The 23,918-nt window shown below is 45.8% G+C and overlaps 1 protein-coding gene across 2 annotated transcripts in view; it reads left to right on the forward strand.

The window, feature by feature from the left end:
• Positions 1 to 3,930: 3,930 nt before the first annotated feature.
• Positions 3,931 to 23,918, forward strand: part of LOC117220622 (uncharacterized) — a 222,974-nt gene continuing 202,986 nt past the window's right edge. Inside the window, exon 1 of one of the 2 annotated variants that reach the window (XM_076518792.1) lies at positions 3,931 to 5,968. In XM_076518792.1, the coding sequence (XP_076374907.1) occupies positions 5,356 to 5,968 (613 nt within the window). In that variant the 5' untranslated portion in view covers positions 3,931 to 5,355. The remainder of the gene's footprint in view (positions 5,969 to 23,918) is intronic. The other variant, XM_076518793.1, reaches the window with a different exon arrangement.

Below are 23,918 nucleotides of genomic sequence, written 5' to 3' on the forward strand. Positions count from 1 at the left end.
CGTTACGGGATTCAGGTGTTGAATGATTCGGTGCATTTTCGCGCATTTTTTCACGGAGAAAGCACGTCATAAGACAGCTCCACGTTTCGGACATTCTTCTCTCTGTTCTTCGTGTAAAAGGTGTTTATGTTATCTAATACTACAAACTGTGAAAGTGACTAGTAGTAACAAGATTGAATTTATTTGAACATTCCGTCACTTTTATTGCAACGGTACGAAGGAATTTGTTCGATCGTTTCTGAAAGAGTCTTCGTAATTTCAGCAATTTGATCAGAAATTGGAAATAGGTTTCCTGGTAATATAGAGTTCTTTTTCGGTCCTAATTAACCTCATATTTATCGAATAACACACATTCAATGTCTTTATTCTCTTACTTTGTTTATCTTTTAATAAATAGCGAATTATTCCCAAGAACAAGCCAAAGGCACAGCAATTGGTCACCAGAGAATAACCGGCTCCACTGTCCTACGTTATTCCGGATATCTCAATTATCAGACATTTATTTTGTTCCTTCCCATTCATCTCTTGTGTTTCTATTTGCACCCTCGACTATTCAGTGAAAGCGAAAATTCGTTCATCCCGTCGACTCTTAGTGGTCAGATACGAACAACAGCTTCCACCTAGCATCATCGGAAGTTATTTACGAACCTAACAGAAGATCTTTCGCATAAGCAGTCTTCCAGCAGAAAATCGACAACGGTAGTACCACTCACGAGAACGCGAACATCGAATTCAAGGCGTCGACTCACCGGATTTCCCCGCCGATGTTTGCATATCGGTGCGATTCGGCCGCGAAAACGCATCGTGCACCGACGAATATACATAAGTTCGGGCAGCCTCGGCTGCCCAGAATGCTCTCGGCCATCGGAAGCGTTCCACGCCGGATCGAAGGAGAATCCGCGGCACGTCGACGCGTGCCCATAAACCGAAGTCCCGGAATCAGAGCGCGTAGATATTATTCGCGCCTGTTCGTGAATTCGCGTCGGTAGGGGCGTCATTAAAATCAATACCGGCTCTCTCTCGGCCGCGTCTCCCCTCCGCTTCGTCTTCATCCCCCGTCTTCGTCCTCGTCGCACGCGTGTGTACAACCGCCGACGGAAAAGGAGGGCCGTAGAACGGGAGAGCAAGCGCGAGAGAGAGAGAGAGAGAAAGAGAGAGAGGAAGAGGAGAAGACATCGAAGAAGGCGGAGGGGGTTGCTTCGGCGGATGCTCGCGTTTCTGACGTGGGAGTCGCGGGACGCCTGGTGGGGTGTCCGGAGGAGAACGAGCAAGAAAGAAAGAGTGAAACCGGAGGGATGCGCCGTGGAAGAGGAGAAGCGTTTCGCTCGGAGAAGGGGTGGAAGACCGGCGAGAAGGAAGGGTGGCAAGGTTAGCTAGCCGGTACACGCGATAAGGAGTGGGGCTGGTGTTCCCATGGCCAATAAGAACCTCTTTAAAGCGCCCTTTTTGCGCGCGGAACTGCGCATGCCGGATTCAAATCTGCTCGAGCCTGGGTATCGAGTGGCGGCGTCGGTGAGGGAGGTGGTAGAGCTCTGGGGTGGCCGGCGGAGCGCCGCCGGCGGCGGCGGTGGTGGTGGCCGCCGCTCCTGGATGTATGGAAATATGATAGCGCGATAAAAAGAGGAAGAATGGCAGGGATGCTTGTGTACGCGAGGGCGAACGGCGTGGGTGGGGATGCGCCGCGGCTACCGCGACCAATAAAGGCCCAGTTTAAACCGGCTGACTTTTTTGCGAGCCGACTGCGCATGACGCATTCAAATGCTGGGAGTGGTGGCCGGGGCGATCCGCGGCTATGGAAATATGATAGGTGAGAGGAGGAATGGCGACCGAATCGAACCCCGGAATATTTTTATGTTTCATGAGAACGGTACTGGTAGTGGGGCTGGAGGAATGGCGTCCGAAATGGATCGCCTGTGGCCGGGCCAAAGGTCGAGCTACGCGGTCATTCGACGGCGATCGATGGATCGTGCATCGGTCTCGTTATTACCGGATCGTTAGGGGGTGCTTCAAAAAATCCTGATTATCTTCATTCAGCCGGACTGAATGAATCCGGCCGAGCATTCACCAACGGCCCCATTGTTCGACCGATCGTTCACCCGAGCGGTTTTAACCTGCGTAAGTACCCACCTGCTGTTCCTACCGGACCAGGTAGATCGATCTCGGGGGAAACTGTATCGATCCGCGAACGAGATCCACGCTCGATCCACGGGGCACCGTTGTTTCGAGAGACGCGATGCTGGAATTCCAGCACCGACGGATAACTCGTGTTCAAGGTATCGTCGTCGTTTCTGCTTTAGACAATGATTTTTCAGCTACGGACAATCATGCTAGACATAATTGATGAAACAGAAGGTAAATTCTTTGCCTATCGTGACATCTGTGGAGGTATTTAAGGGATGCAACTTGGCGAAGATACTCGAACGCGAAGGGTTCAGCAATGAAGGGTTCTTCAACTTTTGATATTGCAGACTTCGAGACAGTCAGTCTTCCGATGATACATAATCTAATCTAGCTTAGGCTGTACTCTGTTTTCTGATGATGAAACTTCCGGTATCGATAGCTTGATATTCAAGGGATGGAACGATTCTTGGCACAGTTGCCGCTTCGAAGATCCACAGTAGCGCTTCTTCAAGTTCTGCCAGCCTAATCATAATCACGCTACTCATGTTTATTCTGCGGATTCTTATTCTTATGCAGAATGCAAATTTGGCTACATCGATTGCGAGGAAGCTGGATACACGTTTATCGCGTTTCTTGATGATTTGCGCGAGCTGATACAATGTTCTTATATTCTCCAAGTGTGTTTACTTGTCTTGAGATATAGACGCGAGATATCGAGATATAGACGAAGTAACCTTGATATACCTTTTTTATAAGTGACACTGATAACATACTCGCCACCATACAAACTCCATAATCATCACCAAAATATCTACCTTCTAACGAAGGGAACCAAAGCAAACTACCAGATCCGAAACCCAAGAAGAACCCAAGATTCCACTGAAACTCATCATCTATCACTGTCTCCACAACATTTATCGCTGGAAAATAACTTTGGCAAAGATGAAAACCTGATCACTGATAACTAGATGGCGGATTTTATGCATCTATGGCGAAAATGTTCAGGCGAAAAATCGAAACGGCAGCGCGAATTTAAACCATCTTTATCTCGTAAATGTTATTAAAGAAAGAACCCCTTTCAACAACCCTTGCAATAAAATGCAGAATAAATGCACTTTGCATAAAGATCTGCAGTCTGATAACATGCTTCCCACCCTGCAAACTGCACGACTACTCCGTCAAATTCCATCACCTATTCAAGGGACGCAAAGGAGACCAACAGAGCCGAAAACCAAGAACAACCGAAGCCACCACCCAGACTAAATCGTCCCCGACTCCTCAGCATGTAGAACCCGAAATCAGCCCTATAAAAGACGCGAACCTAATCACCATGTCCCCATAAGCCAGCTGGCCGAAAAGCGAGCCGTGGCACTGCGAAAAGAGGGTACTGGTGGGGCGATGGTAGCGGCGATTGGCCGAGCGGCTCGCATATGCAAATGCCAGGTTACCTTCTCCTCGGGCATGGTCTTACGTCGAAGTAGCCGGTACACGCTTGGTAAAAAGGCGCGTTGGGGCTCGCGAGGATTGTCGAGGTATCCTTTCCTCGCCGGGCGGAGCCGCGGTTGATCCGCGTTCGGTCATGATTGGAGGTTGCTTCCCCACCTCCGTCGCGCGATTCCCCACCAGGCGTTTTAGGAGCGGCGCTTTGCGAGCGTGTGCGGGCGTCTCTGTCGCTCGCGGGCTCCCGCGGCTCCGGATACCGGTCGTCTCCTCTCGTTCCCTCCACCGACGACTCCCCCACCTCGGCCGAGCAGGGTCCGCGTACTCGTCCGCGTTCTCGGTGGCCGGTAGGAGGCCGACCGGGCGTACGTGGGCCCTCTAGTGTAGCTGCACACATGCACGCGACAGCATCTGACCGCCGTACCAGCCGTCGCAGCCGTAGCTGCCACCGTCGTAGCTCGTCGCGGACGCTCGTGTGCCTGCGATAACGAATATACCCGGTCTCTTCTCTCTCTCTCTCTCTCTCTCTCCCTCTTTCTTTCTCTCTCTTTCTCTCTCTCTCTCTCTCTCTCTCTCTCTCTTTCTCTATCTCTCGTTCTCTGACTTTCTCTCTCTCTTTCTCTCTCTCTCTCTCTCTCTCTCTCTCTCTCTCTCTCTCTCTCTCTCTCTCTGTTTCACCCCCTCCTCGGCTCGCCGAATCCGCTTGAGGGGGTAGCCGCGGCACACGCACGCATCCTGTCACCCCCTGTCGCCGTCCGAGACGGAACCGGGTGCCGCACGTGCGCTTCCGTTCGCCAAGAGGCCGAGAGTGTCAGCCGCGCACAGTGCTCCCGCGATCGTGGCCCCATGGGAGTCCGCGATATTCTGACAGTTGACGAGCGATGGTAGCGCGCGCGGGACACCTACCCGACGACACTGGCCGCGAGTTCGTCGATGGCTGACCGGGCCGGCCGATGACAGGTGAGAAAGAGACAGCACTGGCACACCGTTGTCATCGTCGTCGTCGTCGTCGTCGCCGTCGCTGTTTTCCCGTGTTCGTCGTCGCCGCCGGTGCCGAATGTTAGTTGACACGTGCGAACGAGGAGCCCGGTGACCAGGTGAACCGTAGGAAGAACAGGTCCGGTGTGCTGACACTCTGTAGGGATAGTGTTAGCTCCGATACGCATATTGGTGAACTGGGATTTACGTGTACGGACGTATATGTGCGGGTTGTTAGTGCTAGTGAGTTGATGAAGAAGCGTACTGTGCCGTCGTGGGATAACAGAGACGAGGCTCCCGGGGATAGAGATCGTCGGGTGTCGGTACGGTGAAACGGGTCGGGAAGAGAGAGGTGGGCATAATTTCGGTAGAGAGAAAGGGGCGCAGCAGGCGACCACGTTGGATCTCGCGGCGTTGGCTGCTTACGGGGGCGTCCAGGGACCCAGGGTCGCGGTGGCGGGCACCGGGGTCCTCGCGCTGCCCGGCCTGATACCCGACAAGGGTTTATCATCGCCCGGAGGTCAGTCGAAGGCAAAGTCCGCAGGGCTGGCGGGTTTAGACAGCGAGGCGGTGCGCCGGTGGGTCGCCGAGGCCACGCGGACCGTCCGGCAGATTCCGCCTCCGGTGGTGCTACCGTCCAGCTCGCATCAGCAACAGCAACAGCAACAGCATCAGCATCAGCATCAGCAGCATCAGCATCAACATCAACATCAACATCAACATCACCAACGCCAGCAGCATCATTCCAGCCATCGGCAACGTCAGGAGCCCAGCCCACCTTCGGTGGCAGCCTCGCTGTTCGCGTTGCCGTCGTCGATGACCCAGACGCCCAGCATGCATCTGCTGGAGAACAACAACCTGGTGGAGGTTGCGATGGCTCAGCAGCAACAGCAGACGCAGCAGATGCAGCAGCAACAGCAACAGAAGCAGAAGCAGACCAGCCCGACGAACAACAACACCATCGAGGCCTGGAGATCGATCCAGGGTGGACACCAGTGGTGGAGCACGCCCGGAACGGTGCATCAGGACACGCAGCAAGTGTCCCCGATCGGGCAGGCCGCTATCGGCCAGGCCGTGATCGGGCAGGCAGTGATCGGCCAGGCTGTCATCGGGCAGACCCAGCAGCAGAGCCTGGTCTCGGTCTGCGGACAGAGGCAGCAGATGCAATCCGAGATCGACCAGCCGCTGGACTTCTCCGTGGGCTCGATGCAGCAGCAGAGAGTGCACTCCAGGGCGAGGACTATTCACGAGAGGCTGCAGAGCAGGATGCACGACAACAACAACGGCACCGCCGCCGGACAGAAGATCCTCCGTGGTGCAGCCAGCAGGAGAAGCTACAGCCCCAGCGAGGCCAGCAGCAGCAGCAGCGAAGACGAGGGTGTCTCCACCGGCGGCAGTCCCACCGGGCCGCTCCGTTGCACCGAGAACGGTGAGTCCCCGGGACACCTGCTCTCGAATTTATCTATCTTAGGCATTCGTACCCGTCCGACGACGCTCCGCCGTCTGACGTCGTCCTCGTCGCGACGAGATAAACGCTGACGCAACCTATTGTACAATCGTGTACGGATCAAGAGGCAATCAGCCGGGGCTGTAATTAGTTCGGATGGAGTTCGACTCGTCTCGCGACCAGATCGAACCTGCAAGTGGATTTAGGAGCGGCCGATAACGCGATCCTCTACGGTGCAGTCGTATGTGTCGGTGGCTCTCGCTCTTTTCTTTCTCTCTCTCTCTCTCTGTCTCTCTCTTTGGCTCTCTCGCTCGCTCTCTTGAGAAAGATTCTTCCGAATTGAACCGGACGTCTGTTTGAATGGCCTTATCAAGCGATAAGCCGATCGATTAGCGAGCCGCTCCAATTTTCCATAGGAACTTCTCGAACCGCCGCGGAACAGGTTTATCGGCGATTCTTCACTCGTTACGATCGATCGTTTAATTACGATTTAATGCTTTCGAGCATACCGATATCGCCGTGCCCGGTCTTGAGTCACGCCGTTCGATATCATCATCGTTCTACTCTCGGACAGTTTTCAGCGCGGCTTTCGCAAGGTTATTTTCGTTCTGTCGTTGTTCCGTGATCGTCGGGATACCTGTGACGCAACTCTGTTCTGACTGATTGATCCCGCACGATGCTACCGGATTCGTCGGTGCACCTTTCGCTTCCTCGCATCGAACGGTGCATCGAGCGACCGCGCACAATGCAAATGCCGCGATCTGCGAACTGTATTATGTTTCGTTGCGAAAACCTGTGCAATATCGACATGTAATTGCCCGCGCGATCTTTGCCGGCTGTTAAGCCGCGGCGACACGAAACTCGCGCGTTCCGAGCAGATTCAGGATCATTCGGTAAACATTCGCGCTGATTTCCAAAGCGCGCCGACTTCGAGGCGTTTTGTCGTTCGTTGAATTTCTGAGAACAGCGTACGCAGTCGAATCGAGAGAGAACGGGGGCTTGTTGTAGTCTCGCGAAGCTCGAAATCGCCGGCTCTCTTATTCACCGATCCTTGACATTTTTTAATGATACCAGCACACTCGAGAATACTTCGAGCCTGTGCTCGAGTACGCCTGTCTTATTTGGCGAGCTCTCGCCGTGGAGCTCGCCGCGAACACGTCGAAAGAATTCAGCGATCTTTTTCTCCGTCTCGAGTCCAGAGATAGTCAGCGTCCTATTCCCTTTTTCTTGTGTCATAACTTGTGACTTGTGTGTCAAGCGCTCCGATCTTGGCGGATTTTCCGATCTTGGAAAGAAAGCCCGGAGGACAATGCTTGATATTTCATCGGTGAACAGCGCGTCTCTGTGTTGCATATTTTGTGGCGATCTTCGTGTCCAGCTTCTGTTCGCGAACAAGCCTTCGGAAGCGAACCAAGCAGCTGTCAGATTTCACTCGTCCTTGCAACGTCGGGCTCGCGAGGGATCAAATCCTATTTCGTCGGCGTTCGTCTATTAAAACGTGAATCTCCACGCGCCTGTGACATTTTCGCGTTTCAGAACGCAAAGGAACGTGCTGGGAATTTGATAGATGACAGCGTGAATTCATCTTTCGGAAAGTAGCCTGTCGAGAAGATGTTGGCGTACAGAGTTTTACAGTTTGTTGATTGTTTCACTCACGGTCGATGTTGAGGCAACGAAATCAGCACGAAGATTCGTAATTCGCTGATTGTTTTATTCACGATGAACGTCGAAGCATCGAAATTTGCCGAAGTTTGACAGTTCGAGGATTGTTTCAATCGCGGCGAACGTATGGCATTGAAATTTCCACGAAGATTCAGAATTTGTCGATCGTTTATTGCGGAATGAACATCGATGCATCGAAATTTGCATTAAGATACACGCTATGATAATCGGTTTCATTCGCAGAGAATCTCGAACGAATTTGCATAAAGATTCAATGTTTATCACTCGCGTCTAGATCGCGGATTTTACTGCAAAATAAAAGTTATGCACGATAATGATAAGAAGCGTCATTTGAATGAAGGTTTAATTCTTTTTTAATCTAATTCGTTTACATACATGGGTAAACAACCATTCCTGCAATACAGAAGAAAGACGTATCACATTGAAACTGACAGAATAACTCTTCATATATATAACATAATAATAATAATAATATATAATAATAATAATAATAATAATAATATATTATTTTTGAATTTTGTGACATTGGCTACAAATATCGCTGCTCTAATTCAATTCCGAGATATGTCTGAATAATGAAGTTTGAAGAAAAAGGCATTTAAAGTTTTATTTTCTAATAATAATTCCGTTTTAGAATATAACGATGCATTATTTTCACAGAATTTTGCACCAATGTATATTGAATTCATTATATTCACTATTGCACTCAATACTGTTGTAATTTGTAATTGTTTATTTGCTAATAATGCAATACAAATATTATACTGTTGATTAAAAAAGCACCTAGCGGATATAAAATGTACTTTATATGAAGAAGAGTAACTGCATGTGAAGTTGCGGAGATACTGTCTGATCGTCTTCTAGGCTGATGGACGCCTCTGTAGTTCTCTGGGAAGTGTCTCGCACTGGAACGTGCAGTCCTTTTATACTATTCCTTTAGGTAAATTCCAGGTAAATGAGAGTCCTAATGCATGCTTGTTTCCCCGAGAAGACCGTGCTTGTAAGTGCATTTATGAAGCTCGGGCTTGTATGTGCATTTATGAAGCTCGGCCCCTATGTATGCATGTGTGTGTGTGTGTGAGAGAGTATCGTTGTATATACCAACAAATACAATAATAATATCGCAGATAATACTATTTGATACGAAATACTAGAATATCTCCGAATCACGTTTTTCTTCAAATGTCCCAGTATTAAATTAGAACAGCGATATATGCCTGTTTTATCGCTGCCGTCATTGACAAGATGAAATATCCTGTAAGAAATGTCTTCCCCGTTTGAATAATGTCCATAAGTCGTATGCAACATGCAAATATTCTCAAATATTCTCCAAATATTCTTCTAATGTCATCGCAATCTTTTCCTCGACCGGCTCGTTTCGAAATCCATAAAATCTCGTCTCGCTCGGCGGATCCCGGGAGTCGTTTTTTCCCGACAAAGTCCAAACACGGACTCGACTTTTAACCAACGCACTGTCAAAGTCGCGACAAGGGGTTGGCAGCGGTCTCGAACTATTTACCGGAAAGTTGGCACTCGTCGACGAAACCGGAGATCGCAGAAACAAACGAACGGTGCGTCATGCCAGCCGCTATTTGTCCGCGGGGAAACACGAAACGATCAAACGCCGTGCATTTTGGGGGAAAACCATGCTCGATCCGTCAGCTGTCAATGCGCGCAGGCGATCCCTCCGTGTGCCCGGCCACCCCCGCGCTACCTTGCCGGAGCCTTTGTTGCTCGGGAATGGTTGCATTGTGCATTCGTTCCATTGTGATCGCGCGTGCAACCCGGGGCCCCCGCGATCTGACGCGGTTCTACCTGGAACGAGCTCTGCTTCTCCTCTATCCGACACGTTGCCTAGCACTGTGATCTCCCATTTTGCGGCATGATAGCGCAATCAATTTGCCCCAGGCCGCGATCCTTCATACTTTGCTCCGGGTCTTCGGGTCCTCGGTGCTGAATTCGTTTCCCGGCGAACGGAGCGCGGATCATTATGCAAATCATTTCGTCCGTTGCATTGTCGTGACGATTTATTTATTTGTTCGTGTGTACGAGCGCAGAAAACCCTTTGTTACGAAAGAGGAAATGAAGAGGAAGAGATTTTATGGAGCCGTCGCACGAGTGCAATAAAAAATCGAATACGTAGATGTAAATGAAATAGAATAGTAGGAAGAAAAGACAGAAAAAGTGTAGCGTTTATAATTAGTATACAGTGAATATTATAACAGTGGAAAATACAGAAAAATAGAGGAAAATATAATAGATGAGAGATTTTATCAGACGTACGAGCAGCGCAGTTGGAAAAGAAATATGGGGAAAAGGATACAAAAGAAAGAATTAATAGACTTAAATTAATCATAACAAAAAAAAACTGAATGTTTGTCCGTTGCCCTAAATGGATATAGAATTTGATTCTTCTGTTTCCAACATTTTGAGAAGAAAGTTCTTTTAGGAAAATTATTGAGAACGAAGAACTATTAAGCAACGTAAGTATGAAAGCAGAAGAAGATGCTTTTTATGTGATAAACATACAGTAGATGCTGGAACGAATTCATGATTTTGGGAATTGGAATTAAATACAGAGAAAGATGCAGTTGGAATTAGTTTTTTCATAAACGAACTGTGCGAATTGGTTATTTTGCGAGCAGATTTGAGAACATTGGAGTTAGATTCAGAGGATGGTGTTTTTAGATTTGCATAGTTTGCTAAGAAAACTGCTGCTGTTCTAATACAATGATTTTACAAAGAAATTTGAGAGAATTGAGATCAGACAGAGTTCTATGTCCTGGATTTCAAAAAAATGCCAATGAAATAATGAGTTCTCAGATTCTCAAAGTTTAGGAATTTTAATAAGCTATAATTGTGCGAAGAACTTCTGTCTAGTTATAATTAAACCGTGGATTTTATGAATTCATGGCAAGAATGAGTAGCTGACATACAAAATCGTGAAGACACAAGAACAATTTAATAATATCAGTACGTTACCTTAAACTTATCAGAATCATTAACAGCAATAACATATTTTTATTTAATTTCCGTTCCTTATCATTTTAGCAACGAACGCATATTAATGCAAAATAAAAATGTTGTATATTAGGTTCAAGAAATACTAACTGCGCAGACATTTACTCCCGTCTTGAATAATTCGTTTAAATAATATAATATTAATATTAATATTAATAACTAAATAATAAATATATTTATTAAATAATATAATAAAATTGTCAAATCCTTTCAACAGTATCGCGTTATTGTATTTCATCCACTCATATTTCCCCATAATCTAATAACGATTCTCGCAGTCTAATAACGATTCTCTGACAGAACGAGCGCCGAAGACAGGAAGGGGCGGCTTGAAACGTCGTCGCGCCCCCGGTATCACGACATCGGCAGAAGCATCTCAGAAACGAAGCAGTAAACCGCGCGTTTCCTCGTTCTCGAATTTTATGGTGCTCGGTTCTCAAACATTTAAATAACGCGGTCTACTCTCGGAAGCCCGTTTTCCCATAATTTTTTTGCACTCACGCCCCTACGGGGCGGCGGCCTCGATTGCGAAATAAGTTCTGCGAGCGGCTCGGCTGCGTTAACGCGGCGTGCTTCCATACGCAAATACGCGAATGCCGATTCCGGCGTGCGTTTTACGACGGGAACGTGAATTCCCTTTTCCTGCGCGCTGACTCTCGCCCCGCCTCGCCCCGCGTTTCCCCGGTTCCCTCTTTACCGTCGATTCCTCGCCACGATAACGAAATTCCGCGCGGATAAATTCGCCGGCGTTGCGTTGCCGCGCGGCGGAAAGAAAGAAAAGATTTCAGCCGCGAATTAGTCCGGTTAAGGGCAACCGGCGCGATTTCTAAGCGGCGGGGCGACCCGCGAGCCCGCGCCACAAGAATTACACCGCGTCGATCTCCTTCTGTGCTCATCGCGAAATGTTATCACAATTCGACGTGCATTCGTTCTCAATCGTATAACTTCGCGAGAAGATAAATACGTGTCGGAATATATTTGCGCAGACTTTATTTGGAGAGTTTTATGGGAAAATTCATCGCGATCAGCAACGTTTAATGTTCTCCGGTGGAGAACAAGATATCGGTCGTAGTTTGTTTTCGTTTAATAATTCGAGACACCGTTCCCGCACCGTCTGGATTGTTTTCACATTTTTGCAAATAGCGGGAGCTTGGTTTTAATTTTCTCCGAGCGATAAACTGTGAAGATATCTTCGACCACAAGTAGTTTGTTTTCATTTAATAATTCCGAGACACCCGTCTCGATACTTTTTGATTATTTTGAAATTTTTACAAACGATAAGAGTCTCTTTTTTTATATTCTCTGAACGATGAACTCCATGATATCGTTGACCGTTTATAATGCATTCGAAAATACCGCAAAGCAAAGCGGTATTTTATTAATCGTTCGCTCGGAGAGTCTTTCAATCAATTATTCCGCGGCATCGTTAATTACCGCCGAAAAATACGTTCGCCTATAATATCTTCGCGCGCACGTTGAAAAGTTATTGTCGCGCGTCGAACGATTAATTAGTTGGAGCTTGAATTACGATATTGATATGTCACGATTTTCCATAAAACGTAACACGTTCCGCAGGCCGGTTATCAGCGAAGATAAGAGCGGCTCCGTGGAAACGTATGCGATTCACCGCGTCGTTAATTGAACGCTGCTCACGGCGATCGGTTTATCGCGGCGCGAATCTGTGTCGTATCTACGTTTGAAGTCGATCAAAAGTGTGTCAATGATTTGCGCTTTATTAACGACGTGACTCACGCGCCGTCTTTGCGCACAGATTTCGATGGTTTTTCGAGCGACGTCGGCGAGGAACGATGATCAATCGCGGGCCTGATAAAACCCGAAACGTCACGCGAGATACGATCGTTTCGTGGCGAACATTAGAAATGATTTATTGATACATTGCTGCGCTCACCAATTTTGTTTTCTGCACTTTTCACAGAACTTTGCGCTGCTCTATTATTGTTCATATTTTAATGCTGAGTTTACGGGTCAAAATGACGAGTATTATTATTAGGAGATAATATGCAACTGTATTTCTCGTGAAAGTTAGTTTAACGCAGCGTTCATGTTGTCGTAATTAGTTTAGATAATCGAAGCTCTGCTGCAATTATTATTATACAATTTTATACTTCGCTTTATTCAAAATGACGGGTCACTGACTTTTTAATTTACGATTTTTCGGACTGTAAAGATACATCTACGAATTATTTATTCAACATACGCGTCACCTGCTGCAAATATTAATATAATACTAATTAAAAATCAGAATAAATGCCTCGTTGAATAGAATATTATCGAGCAGCTGCTTTCAGTACTGCGCAAATCTAGTGTTAAACGAATTAAACGCGGAGGAACTTTTGTTACATTTAAACCGGAAAATATTTCAATTGTCATTCGAGGCAGTGTCAACCGAGAAGAATCGGTGAACGCGTCGGAAACCGAAGAAGATTCGTTCGATCAGCGAGAGTCGCGCTGGTGTTTCGTTGCGGCGACACGTGGACACGCAGAATAGCAAACAATCGTGATCGAAGTTGCAAAAATGGCGCGGGTATCGGTCCGCGTGCGATTTGTCGGCGATAAATCGCAGATTATTCCGTAAACCGGGGGGAAAAAAAAGGCTAAATATTATTGTATTATATCTTCGCGATGCGCCGAGTTATCTGCGGTGTTTATTATCGCGGGACGGGCCTGCGTGTGCGCGCGTACGTGAATATGCGTCGCGATACCGCGAAAATAAGAGTGATCGTAATTAAAACGATACGACCGGCGTGGCATTATCTGATTCTAAACAGCCGGATCTTTATTAGTTTCAATAAAAGTGCAACGCGAACATGAAATTGCTCTGATAACGCGCTCGGCTCGTAACGCGGTCTCCGGGGATCCGGCGAAATTCATAATAATCGCCGGACTAATTTTTACGCGTGGTGTCAAATGCGAATAGGGGGGGGGGGGGGCAGACGATGAAACGCGAGCAAAAATAAATATTCGGCTCGTTATATATATAAAATGGTATTTGATTCGCTGTTCGCGCATGCGAAGCTGTTGGAACAATTGACAAAGCGAACGAATGCATTTGCATAAAAACTCGAAGTGCAGTGTCTGCGACGATCAAATTGAATCTCGATATCAAATTCTTTCTAATCTTAAAACAGCACAGAAATTCTCTGTCCATAAGAATACGCGTCCAACAAGAAACAGGTGGTTTCCTTTTTTTCTCTCTCCGTCGTCGTTGTCGAAGTTCGTGTCGAGGGGGGTAAAAACAACCCTAATGTTTAAAGACCGTATATCTCGTTAATTACTGTAGTTAGAACATCATCAACGACTCGGATCAATTAAATTTTTAAAGAAGTAACGTATTAAAAACGTGCCGATATTTTGCTGATCTCTCCAAGCATACCTTAGTTAAATTTCATTAGGCTGTCTAATGAAAAACGATCAGAGGATTATCGCCAGGTACGAGTAAACGAAATAATAAATAATATTCGGAAACGCAGGCGAAATTGCAAGCGTTTATTCCCGTCCGATAAAACCCGGCCGTAATCCTGCTTCGAGTATCGATAATCGCAGGTATCCAGGAAAAGCGTGTCGAAAAGAAATTATCTTTGATTTCCGTATTATCGATTTAATCGTCGCGATCCGTTTCTCGAAGCTCTCGAGAGCGTCCGTCTCCGCGCGGATAGAAACGCGCGCGCGCGCGTGCGTGTACGTGTCGCGGCCGCGTCTACATAATTGCACTAATTTCGAAAAATGCCGCAACGGCAAACAAGAAGAAGCATGGCCGGCGTTGCCGGGCGCAAGAGAAAAAGGCTGCCCGATATCGTATCTGTCGATAAGCCGTTGCCTTCTAAGGCTTGTTTGAATAAATATTCCACGTAAGCGCGGCGCGTGATCAGGTTGTTCTCGATGAGCAACCGGCGATACCACGAAAAATCCGGCCTTTTTTTTCCCTCTTCGCGCGGCTCTTTCTCTTTTTTTCCATTCTTTTTCTCTCTGTTTCAAGCGAATCCGTCGAGTGCTCCAGATAATGTGTCTTATGTAACCAACCGCTTCGTTCCCGAAGTTGTTATTCACCTGTCACGTTGTTATCGCGCGCCGCGCGCGGCGTTCCCCGTCGAAATATTCGGACGATTAATATTTCAGGTTGATCCGGCGACGATTCTCGTCGGTGACGGCGGGCTCCTTCGACAGTTTCGCTCGAGAGAATTGTCCGGTGGATTCTTGCGGGGACACGGTCGAGCTGATAGAAGACGAAGTTGCGGCCTCCTCCTCCTCCAACTCCGAGAGAGAGAGAGAGAGAGCGCTTGTAACTTCTCGCATAACTTCGTCATTGAATTGAAAATCGCTTCCACCGGCTCGAATGACTCAGAAATTCGCTGTTGCCGCGCTTCCAACGATTTCAGTCGAGAGCAACGCGATTTCAGCTTTGAACAATTTCTGGCAAGGCTTATCGATAGCCGGCGGATTCTATGCATTTGCGGAGAGCTTGAGTCACGGCTGATAACGCGGAATCTTCGGTTAATGTGCGTGAATCGGCAAGATTAATGTTTTACCTGCATCGAAGTTTGTGTTCCGAGGCCAAAGAACCAAAGCTACGCGCACACAATACGCTCCGTGACAAAATAATAGCACACAATTAACATAATTTTCATTTATTTGGAATTATAACCGACGTTTCCTTTTTATATGTTCTTGTAAACTATAACCAATTCTTGTACACTATAATCGTACACGAATGATATGGAATTGAATTTCGCCGATCGATGCAATTTTATTCGATGAGAAAAGAACAGCACATTTAATTGAAAATTATGTACAGCAATAAATCAACTAATGATAATTAATGCTTAATATTTTACGGCGCCTCCTTTCCGTCCAATAGCAATCGTTCTCTTCTACAAAGGTTTACAGAGTTTTCTAATAGTTTATTACTCATCTGGAATAAATTTGTTAAATTCCGCAATAGTTTCCAAATTATCTGTCATTTCGTTATATTCAGGTTTTGTATATTCGCTGTGCGATAAGTGAACAAACAAAAGGGACTCGACAAAATTTATCCTAAAAGAGTTCATTCCGATATCGTCGATACTGTTCTTCGAAAAAATGATTAAATTTCGCCTAACTACAGACCTGTTGCCCCCAAGATTGATTTATCTCTGCTTTAACATATCAAAATAATAATTAATATTCCAGCGTGCATAAATAATTGTACTGCTCGCGCACTATTCTCACCTGTTGGTCAACATACGAGGACTCTAAATACATATTTCGTTCTCTTGTAATTAGCCTGAGCAACAAAATAACCGTATTATTTAAGCGAGTCTTCCTTGAAGGTTTCTTTTCTTAGCAAAAATGTGGATAAATATTAGATCGAGTACAGTATCGGGACTTCTCTTGGCTGGATCTAGCAAAAAGGGTTGCAGGAACTTTTCCCTCTGGTTTCGTTATTTTTCTGGTGGTGCAGGGGGGGTGCAAGGGTTAGGAATGCGGGTTCGTTGCCACGTTACGCGGATTATTCAGCGCCGAGCGGTATAATTAGCCGTTGAACCAGCCGGCCTTCTTTTCGTCGTGCTAATATAATGTTCAATATGGTAGAATATAATTAATCCTGGCAAGGAACACGCGCAGCATGGGGGTGGGGGCGAGAGGGGGACGGCTTACGTATCGGAGATGGCCGATTGCGGTGGAACGGGACCCGGAGACCTGTTCTCTTTCTCTCTTTTTCTCACTCTCTGTCTCTCTCTCTCTCTCTCTCTCTCTCTCTCTCTCGCTATCTCTCTCCCTATTTCTCTCTCTATTTCTCATTCTTTCTCTCTCATCCTTTGGGCCTGCTCGTGTATTACGGTGTAACGTGATACGCGTTTGATTCTATGTTATTTACGGGCAGGTGTACCGTGCAACAATGTTTATCACATAATTAGATTCTATGCCCGAGCAATCTCTATCGCGCGTCCGAGGGTAAGAAGACGACGTTTCCGCGCGGAACAGCACTGCCCCCGGCGTGATAACAATAATTTTCTTCGTCAGCGTTCTCCATATTGATTCCGACCAACTATGTCCCGTACGTGACCTCCGCCCTCCCGTTCGGCCCTCAGGATTTTTCTATTCGACGGTTCCTCGCTACGTTGACGCCCTTTGTTGTTTGCGTTCGATCGTCGATCATGGTTATTGCAAGCGAGGAGCTTGCACCTTCTTCAAATAATTTGTTTCAGATGTTAACTTTTTAATCATTCTCTGCGTCGTTCAGCATATTCAGAATGCATCTAGATTGTGCATTTTCTTTGTGAACAAAGATACATGATTTTTCAAACGTTTAGAGGATTGGTTTTCCGTTGGAAAACCGTGTTGTACAGGCAGTTGGAAATATTTTCCTTGATATTTGTGATATTATATATTCGTTCTTGTATAAATATAATAGATTTTAATAAGACAGAAAATTAAATGGTGCCTGTGATGCATGATTAAAATGCACTTCGAGTGTGGATTTGATCAGTAAACGAAGGCACATGGTTTTCTAAACATTTTTCCCTTCGATAACTACGTTACGCAGGTTATCATTGATGTTATCTGCAGCAGTTGCAACATTATCTCGCTTCTTGTATAAATCTAATACAGTTCAATCGTACAAGAAATGAATTGAATAACGTCGATTTCTGTTACATAGTTTTTTAAATAATTAAATACTGAAATTCTTTTTAAAATAGCTCACTCGAGTCGGTCGATCTTTATCCTTCAACTAGTCACTTTTCAAACTGTTATAACTTAGTAGTAAAAACTCAGATGCCGATCTGCTATAGCTCATTTTACAGAGAAAAACCTCTTCTATTACTCTCCAAGGTTCTCTATTTTCGAAAAGATTTCCTACCTCGATTTCTTCAATTTTCCTTTACATATTTCGCATAACCAATCGATCTTTATCCTACAACTAGTCACTCCTCAAACTGCTATAACTTAGTAATAAAAAATCAGATACCGATTTACCATAGCTCATTTCAAAGAGAAAAATCCCTTCTTTCATTCCCCTAGGTTCTCTATTTTCGAAAAAATTTCTTACCCCTATTTCTTCAATTTTTCATTACATATTTCACATAGTCAGTCGATCTTTATCCTACCAGTCACTCTTCAAACTGCTATAACATAGTAACAAAAAATCAGATACCGATTTACCATAGCTCATTTTAAAGCGCGTAATCTCTCCTTTGAATCCGTGGATCCTTCGTTATCTAAAAAATTCATCTACCATTCGGCGAGGGAAGAAGCGAAGACGATGAAAATGTCGCATTCTCGAACATTCGACGATATTGAACGCGTTTGATTTTTCAGTCATACCGAATAATAATAATAAAGATTATTGCGCATGTGCAATGTCGAAATGGCGTTGATTGTCGCCCGTGAGATGATACGTTCGTTAGCGTGGCTCCGAGAGAAGGACTGGATCTCTCGTCGAGCGCCGTCGGATCACTCGCGTGCGGAAAATTAGACGGTCCCGACCCGATTCGTGAGAGTGCTCACGGTACGGACCGCTCTTTTTCGTCTCCTCGGCCATGATCTTCGGTGATCTTCGAGTTTCGTGTGCCGACGACAGTTCCCCGAAGTCGTTTCCCTCGGACCGGAGCCATCGCTTCCCTCCGGAACTTCTTTGCCCGTCTTCTTCTTTCGTTTACTTAACATTTTCATCGGCCGCCGTCCATTCCGCGCGGTGAAACAGCTCCGACGTTATGAGCGCTCGGCCCTGCCGTACAATTCGTTAAACCGACGTTGCACGAGACTCCAATCTTCGAGCACGAAACGATTTCAATCGGGAGAAAAAATTGCTGGAGCTCTGCAGCCGCGTTTTAACCCGTGAGACGCTCGCGAACGCGACGTCCTCTTTGTCTTCGCTGTTTCCAGCGCTGCCGGGTGCATACATTTTTAAGATAATTGAGACCACCGCAGATTCAAAGAGGGATGTCTACGCTTTAAAACAAGCTACGATAGATCGTCGTACGATTTTGTTCCGCGAAGTTACAGCAGTTTGAAGGATGACTGGTTCGAGGCCAAAGATATTATATAATTTACATTATATAAAGAAAATGAAAGAAATTAACGAAGGAAATCTAGAAACCGATAGAGAAGCCAGGGAAGGAAAGAAGAGGTTTTTCTCTTTCGAATAAGCTGCGGTAGACTTTCATACGATTTTGTCTCGCGAGGTTGTAACCGTTTGAATGTTGACCAGTTGCGAGATAAAAATTCGCCGACTCGACCGCAACGTTCGGAAAGAAAAGTGAAAGAAATTGGAGGAAGAAATTTTTGTGAAAGCGATCATTTCAGTGAACGAAAGGAGAGGGTTTTCTCTTTAAAATAAGTTATGGTAGATCATCGTCCGATGTTTTATCACGAGGTTACAACAGTGCGAATATATCGTCGTGGATATAGAGTTTTGATGATCTTTTGATGTTGATCGTGAGAAAGTTGTTAGCCGTAATCATTTAACAGCTAGGTTCCTTTGCATCGTGCTCGGGCATGATCAGGATTAGCAGATCATCCCGAGGAAATTATATGGACCGAGTATATTTAACCAGTCGCAAGATAAAGAGAACTATTTACTATAAGGTTCGCATTTATTGCATCGCTCGCCCGATCAAAGCCGCAGATAGGTACATTAGCCGCGTAGTAAACTTCAATAAAGTTTAATCAATCAAATGCGTTATCTTGTTTTACAACTAGGCTATCTCGACTTTTCAGGCCTGCCGCGTTCTTTTTTCCACCTTTTTATCTAGACCGGCTGTTTAACGATCGATGTTCAAAACCGTCTTACACGCGCGCACACAAACGCAACATTCGAACTAGTTCGATCAACATTTTCTCCGGCTGCGTAAAAATTCCGGGGCAACCCTATTACAGTCGCGACGAACGCGTTTCGCTACGCGACGTGTGCAGTCTAATCGCGCGAGATCGACGGGCCGCGGTTTCCCGTGTAAATTTTCGGGTCCGTTGACAGCGGGCGCCGATCAAATTCCGATCCGAATAATATATTTATTTTCGCGATTTGCGTCGGGGAACGGCCGTTTATCGATCGGCAATCTCTCGCCTGTCACCTGAGAAATGAAGGCTTGGCTCGCGAGAGATAAAAAGACGCGACGATCCGCCGAGAAGGACGACGGGGACCGGAAACAAGCGTCCCGGCTCGACTAACACGCGCGACTCACGTTCGTGTAAATTTCGTAGGCTAACGCAAACTCGAATGAATAATAATGTACCGTGCCTGTTCGGCTGTTTCCGGGGGACGGCCCGACGGGATTCCGCTCTCGAAAACCGGGGAAACCCGCGCTCTGCTGATCGGTATCGCTGAAAAATGTGCGAGCCTTTTTGTTCTGGCTGAGCAACTCTAATTGCATTCGATGCAAAGTATGTATCGTGCGCGCTTGTACATTGTTGCAATGTACGTTCGGCGTTCTTCAACGCGAACCTTCGAGTTAGAATGCCTCGTGTGCTCGAATTGGAATGTCTTCTTAAACGCAATATTTTAATGTAGACGTTAGGCGAATTCTTTCGAGGTCGCGGTAAGTGCATCGAGCACAATGCATCTGGCGATACGATGTCCTGAAAGTGATTTTCAAAATGGGATACGCGTTTTCGAGACATTTTAAGTTGTACTTCGTCGAGAACTTTTGTATTTTGGTACACGTTTCGCAGACGTTCTGTCAGTGACAGTGAAACAAATTGTTACGGAGCTGCGCCACATGCAAGTTGCAGCATATGCATCTGCGGTTACAATGTTGTAAAACCGGTTTTCAAAAAGAGAGATTCAGCTTTTTCGAAATTTTATTATCAATTTATCGACTGTGCTTCAGCATCTAGATCGCATTTTGCAGACGTTTTATCAGTGACGTGAAACAAATTGCTCTGAACCTGCACCGAACACAAGTTGCAGTTATGCAGCTGCTGGTACAACATTCTAGACTCGATTTTCAAATTTAACCTTCAGTTTTGAGAAATTTTAGTTCGAATTCCATCACGTACTTCTGCATTTAGGCGCACACTTTGCAAAGATCTTTTCAATGACACGAAACAAATTGTTCTAAAGCTGCGTTAGATGCAAGTTGCAACGTGCAGCTGCAGGTACAACGTTCTAAAATCGATTTGAAAAGTAATATTTAGTTTTCCAGAGATTTTAGTATATAAATTTATCGAGTATTTTGAGTATCTAGATCACATTTCGCAGACGTTTTATCAATTGCATAAAACAAATTGCTCTGAAGCTGCACTAAGTGCAAGATGCAGTATGCGTCCACAGCTACAACGTTCTAAAGTCAATTTTCCAGATAGATATTCGTTTCAGAGAAATTTTAGATCGTATTAATCGAATTGATCTTGAATTAGATCGAATCAATTATTCTGCAGCTGTTGCACTCGATGCAAGTTGCAGTATGCATCTACGGGAACAACGTTCTAAACTAGATTATCAAAATGAGCATTCGATAAATCGAATTTAGAGAAATTTTAGATCGATTTTCGTGCGTTTTCTTCTATATGTGACTTCAGAATTTGCAGATATTTTGTTGTATGCACGAAACAAATTATTCTGGCGTTGCATCTTTGCACCTTCGTGAGTCTAATTTCAATTCGCCGCGTCCTCCGTGTTTCCGAGGGCTGACGGACATATCTGAACCGGCAGCGTATCGAATGCATTTATTGGCCGTCAGTGTGCCGGGCGAAGGGTTTCGCACAAGAAGATCGTCTGGGAAGTCCGAAGTGGTTCAATCTGCCGCGTTAATTTCTCATTGTTTCGGCGCCGTCCCACGGGCGAGTTTCAATTTCCGAATGCAAATCCGCCACTGTTCGACGCCGATTTCCATAAAGCCCGCCACCTACGAGTCACGTGCCCACCAGCCTAAGCCGGCTGCCCGGAGAAAACCAACATCCTCCGAACCGCTCCGTAATGGACGGGATTCGGCGAGCGTGTAGCCCGGAGCGTTTCGCAGCCGGGTTCCGGACGCGGCGCGGCCTTAATTCGAAAGCCGGCTAGGCTATAATCGGAAACCCGGCGGACAATGCAAAACAGTGGGCACGTTACCGCAGTGACGTAATCGAAGAAATGCACGGAGGCTTCCGGGACAATGCGGAATTTTCGCAGTGGCTGCGTCGGTGTATTTCGTTTTACACTCTGATCCTCGCACTGCGACGAGCTGGATTCATTTCATATATAATCTACCAAATAATAATAATAATAATAATAATATTAATAATAATAATAATAATAATAATAATAATAATAGTAATAATAATAATATAATAATAATAGTAATAATAATAATGGTAATAATAATTATTATAGTAATAATGATAATGATAATAATAATTCTAATAATAATAATGATGATGATAATAATAATAAGAAATAATAATAATAAAAGAAAGGGTACAATAGAAGGGTACAGAAAGATAGAAAGGGTACATGTGATCAAGATATTTGATCAAGATATATAAATAATATGAAAACAGGGAATCGAAACAACAATGCTTTTAAAATCACAGAAATTAGGTTCTTCTGATAAGGTGCAAGAATTGATTACACTGCACCTTTAGTACGCAAAAATATGCCTTGGTTTTTGAGAATGTATTGACTTTGAAGTATTGACTTTGGGAAAGAGTGACTGAAATAATTAAAAGAAGAAATAATCATCTACGTGGCCACTGTATCTTGTAACTAACGATGACAATTTTTACTATGCGCGATGATCCACAGTCCAGTTATACATCATTTCATTATCATCGCATTTACGATCACCTATTAAATACGAACACAAAAACACCGAGTGTGCCTGTATTTACATCGCACAAAATTTCCAAGATTTTCTAATATTGCCACAATAACCATACTAACAAAAATTCTATTACCCAAATAACTATGTGCATCACTAAACGCATCGCAACGAATCACCTGCCGACAACAAACAACTATATTATGTATTATAAAACACGTTGTTGGTAACACAAAAATGAGATGATATCATTTCAGCCATTTTACATCCTTTTCTACTTTGTTACAAGAGCCGCAAGAGCAGTTAACAAAGAACGATCACGATCAAAATTGCTAACATTAAAGACTGCAGACAGCATGCCAAAAGTAGTTCCTAGACACTAAAAATTTCTAGAACATTGTCTGCGAGCGAAACTAGGCGTGGTGCCCCCCCCCCCTCCGATGGCCAAGAAATCTCACCTGTTACATGGCCAGGACATGTGCCCCGTCGGCAAAGGCTCCTCTACGTGACCCTCGGTTCACGAGAATGGGGAATGAGGATGGGAATGCGGGGATTCCCGGTAGGTAGGCAGAGACAGTAAGGAAAGTATAGCGGCTCGGTTGTGTAGCTGGTGGCAGGTAAAGCCGCCGGATAAATCTCACCTTGGATAGGTCAGGTTGGGCCAGGAGGATTCCAATAAGGAATGGAGAGGACCGCGCCGGGGTCACGTGGCGGCTATCTTTTCTCTTTCTCCGCCTCCTTTCCATTCTTCTCTCTCTCCCTCTCTCTCTCTCTCTCTCTCTTTCTTTCTCCCTCCCGCTCTCCCCCTCTCTTTTTTCTTTCTCTTTGGATCGCCCTGATCCTCTCGCGTGCTTCTTTCAGCGAGCAGGTATGCCACGGCAACCCTTTTGCCCTCGCGCAACCGGGCCACCTTTTCGCGTGCGACGCAACAGTGTAGGTCCTCCGCAGTGTGTATAGAGGATCCCGAGGACGCAACACAGGAACGAGCCGACAAATCACCGTCCTGACGCGACACGCGACCAACTTTCCTGCGGCTTTCTTTAAACATTCAGCTGGGAAGGGTTCCTGGCCACGTGCCATGCGGGTTTTCACGCCTGCACGTGTCTGGACACACCTGGGCCGCCGGTGTCCTTGGTCCTGATGCTGTGGGACCTCTCTCTCTCTCTCTCTCTCTCTCTCTCTCTCTCTCTCTCTCACTCTCTCTCTTAGTCTGCGTCGAAGTTTTGCATAGCTTTTGGACTCCAGGTCATTTTAAACTGGATCGAATTCAGCCTCAGACCAGCGAGTCAGAATCGTAATGAAGCAAGTCACGTTTTCCTCATTGCGAGAAACCAGGAGCGTTATTGTTTAACGCGAGTGCTGCTCTTATTGACCAAATTTATTGTTAAGACAATTTAGTGTTCCGTCAACTTAGTGTCCAGTCAATTTAGTGTTCAGTTAATTTATTGTAACTTCATCATTTGTTTCACTTGTCTTCTCAACGTTTTGGT

The sequence above is a fragment of the Megalopta genalis genome, chromosome 2 (assembly GCF_051020955.1).
Source record: "Megalopta genalis isolate 19385.01 chromosome 2, iyMegGena1_principal, whole genome shotgun sequence".
NCBI lineage: Eukaryota > Metazoa > Arthropoda > Insecta > Hymenoptera > Halictidae > Megalopta > Megalopta genalis.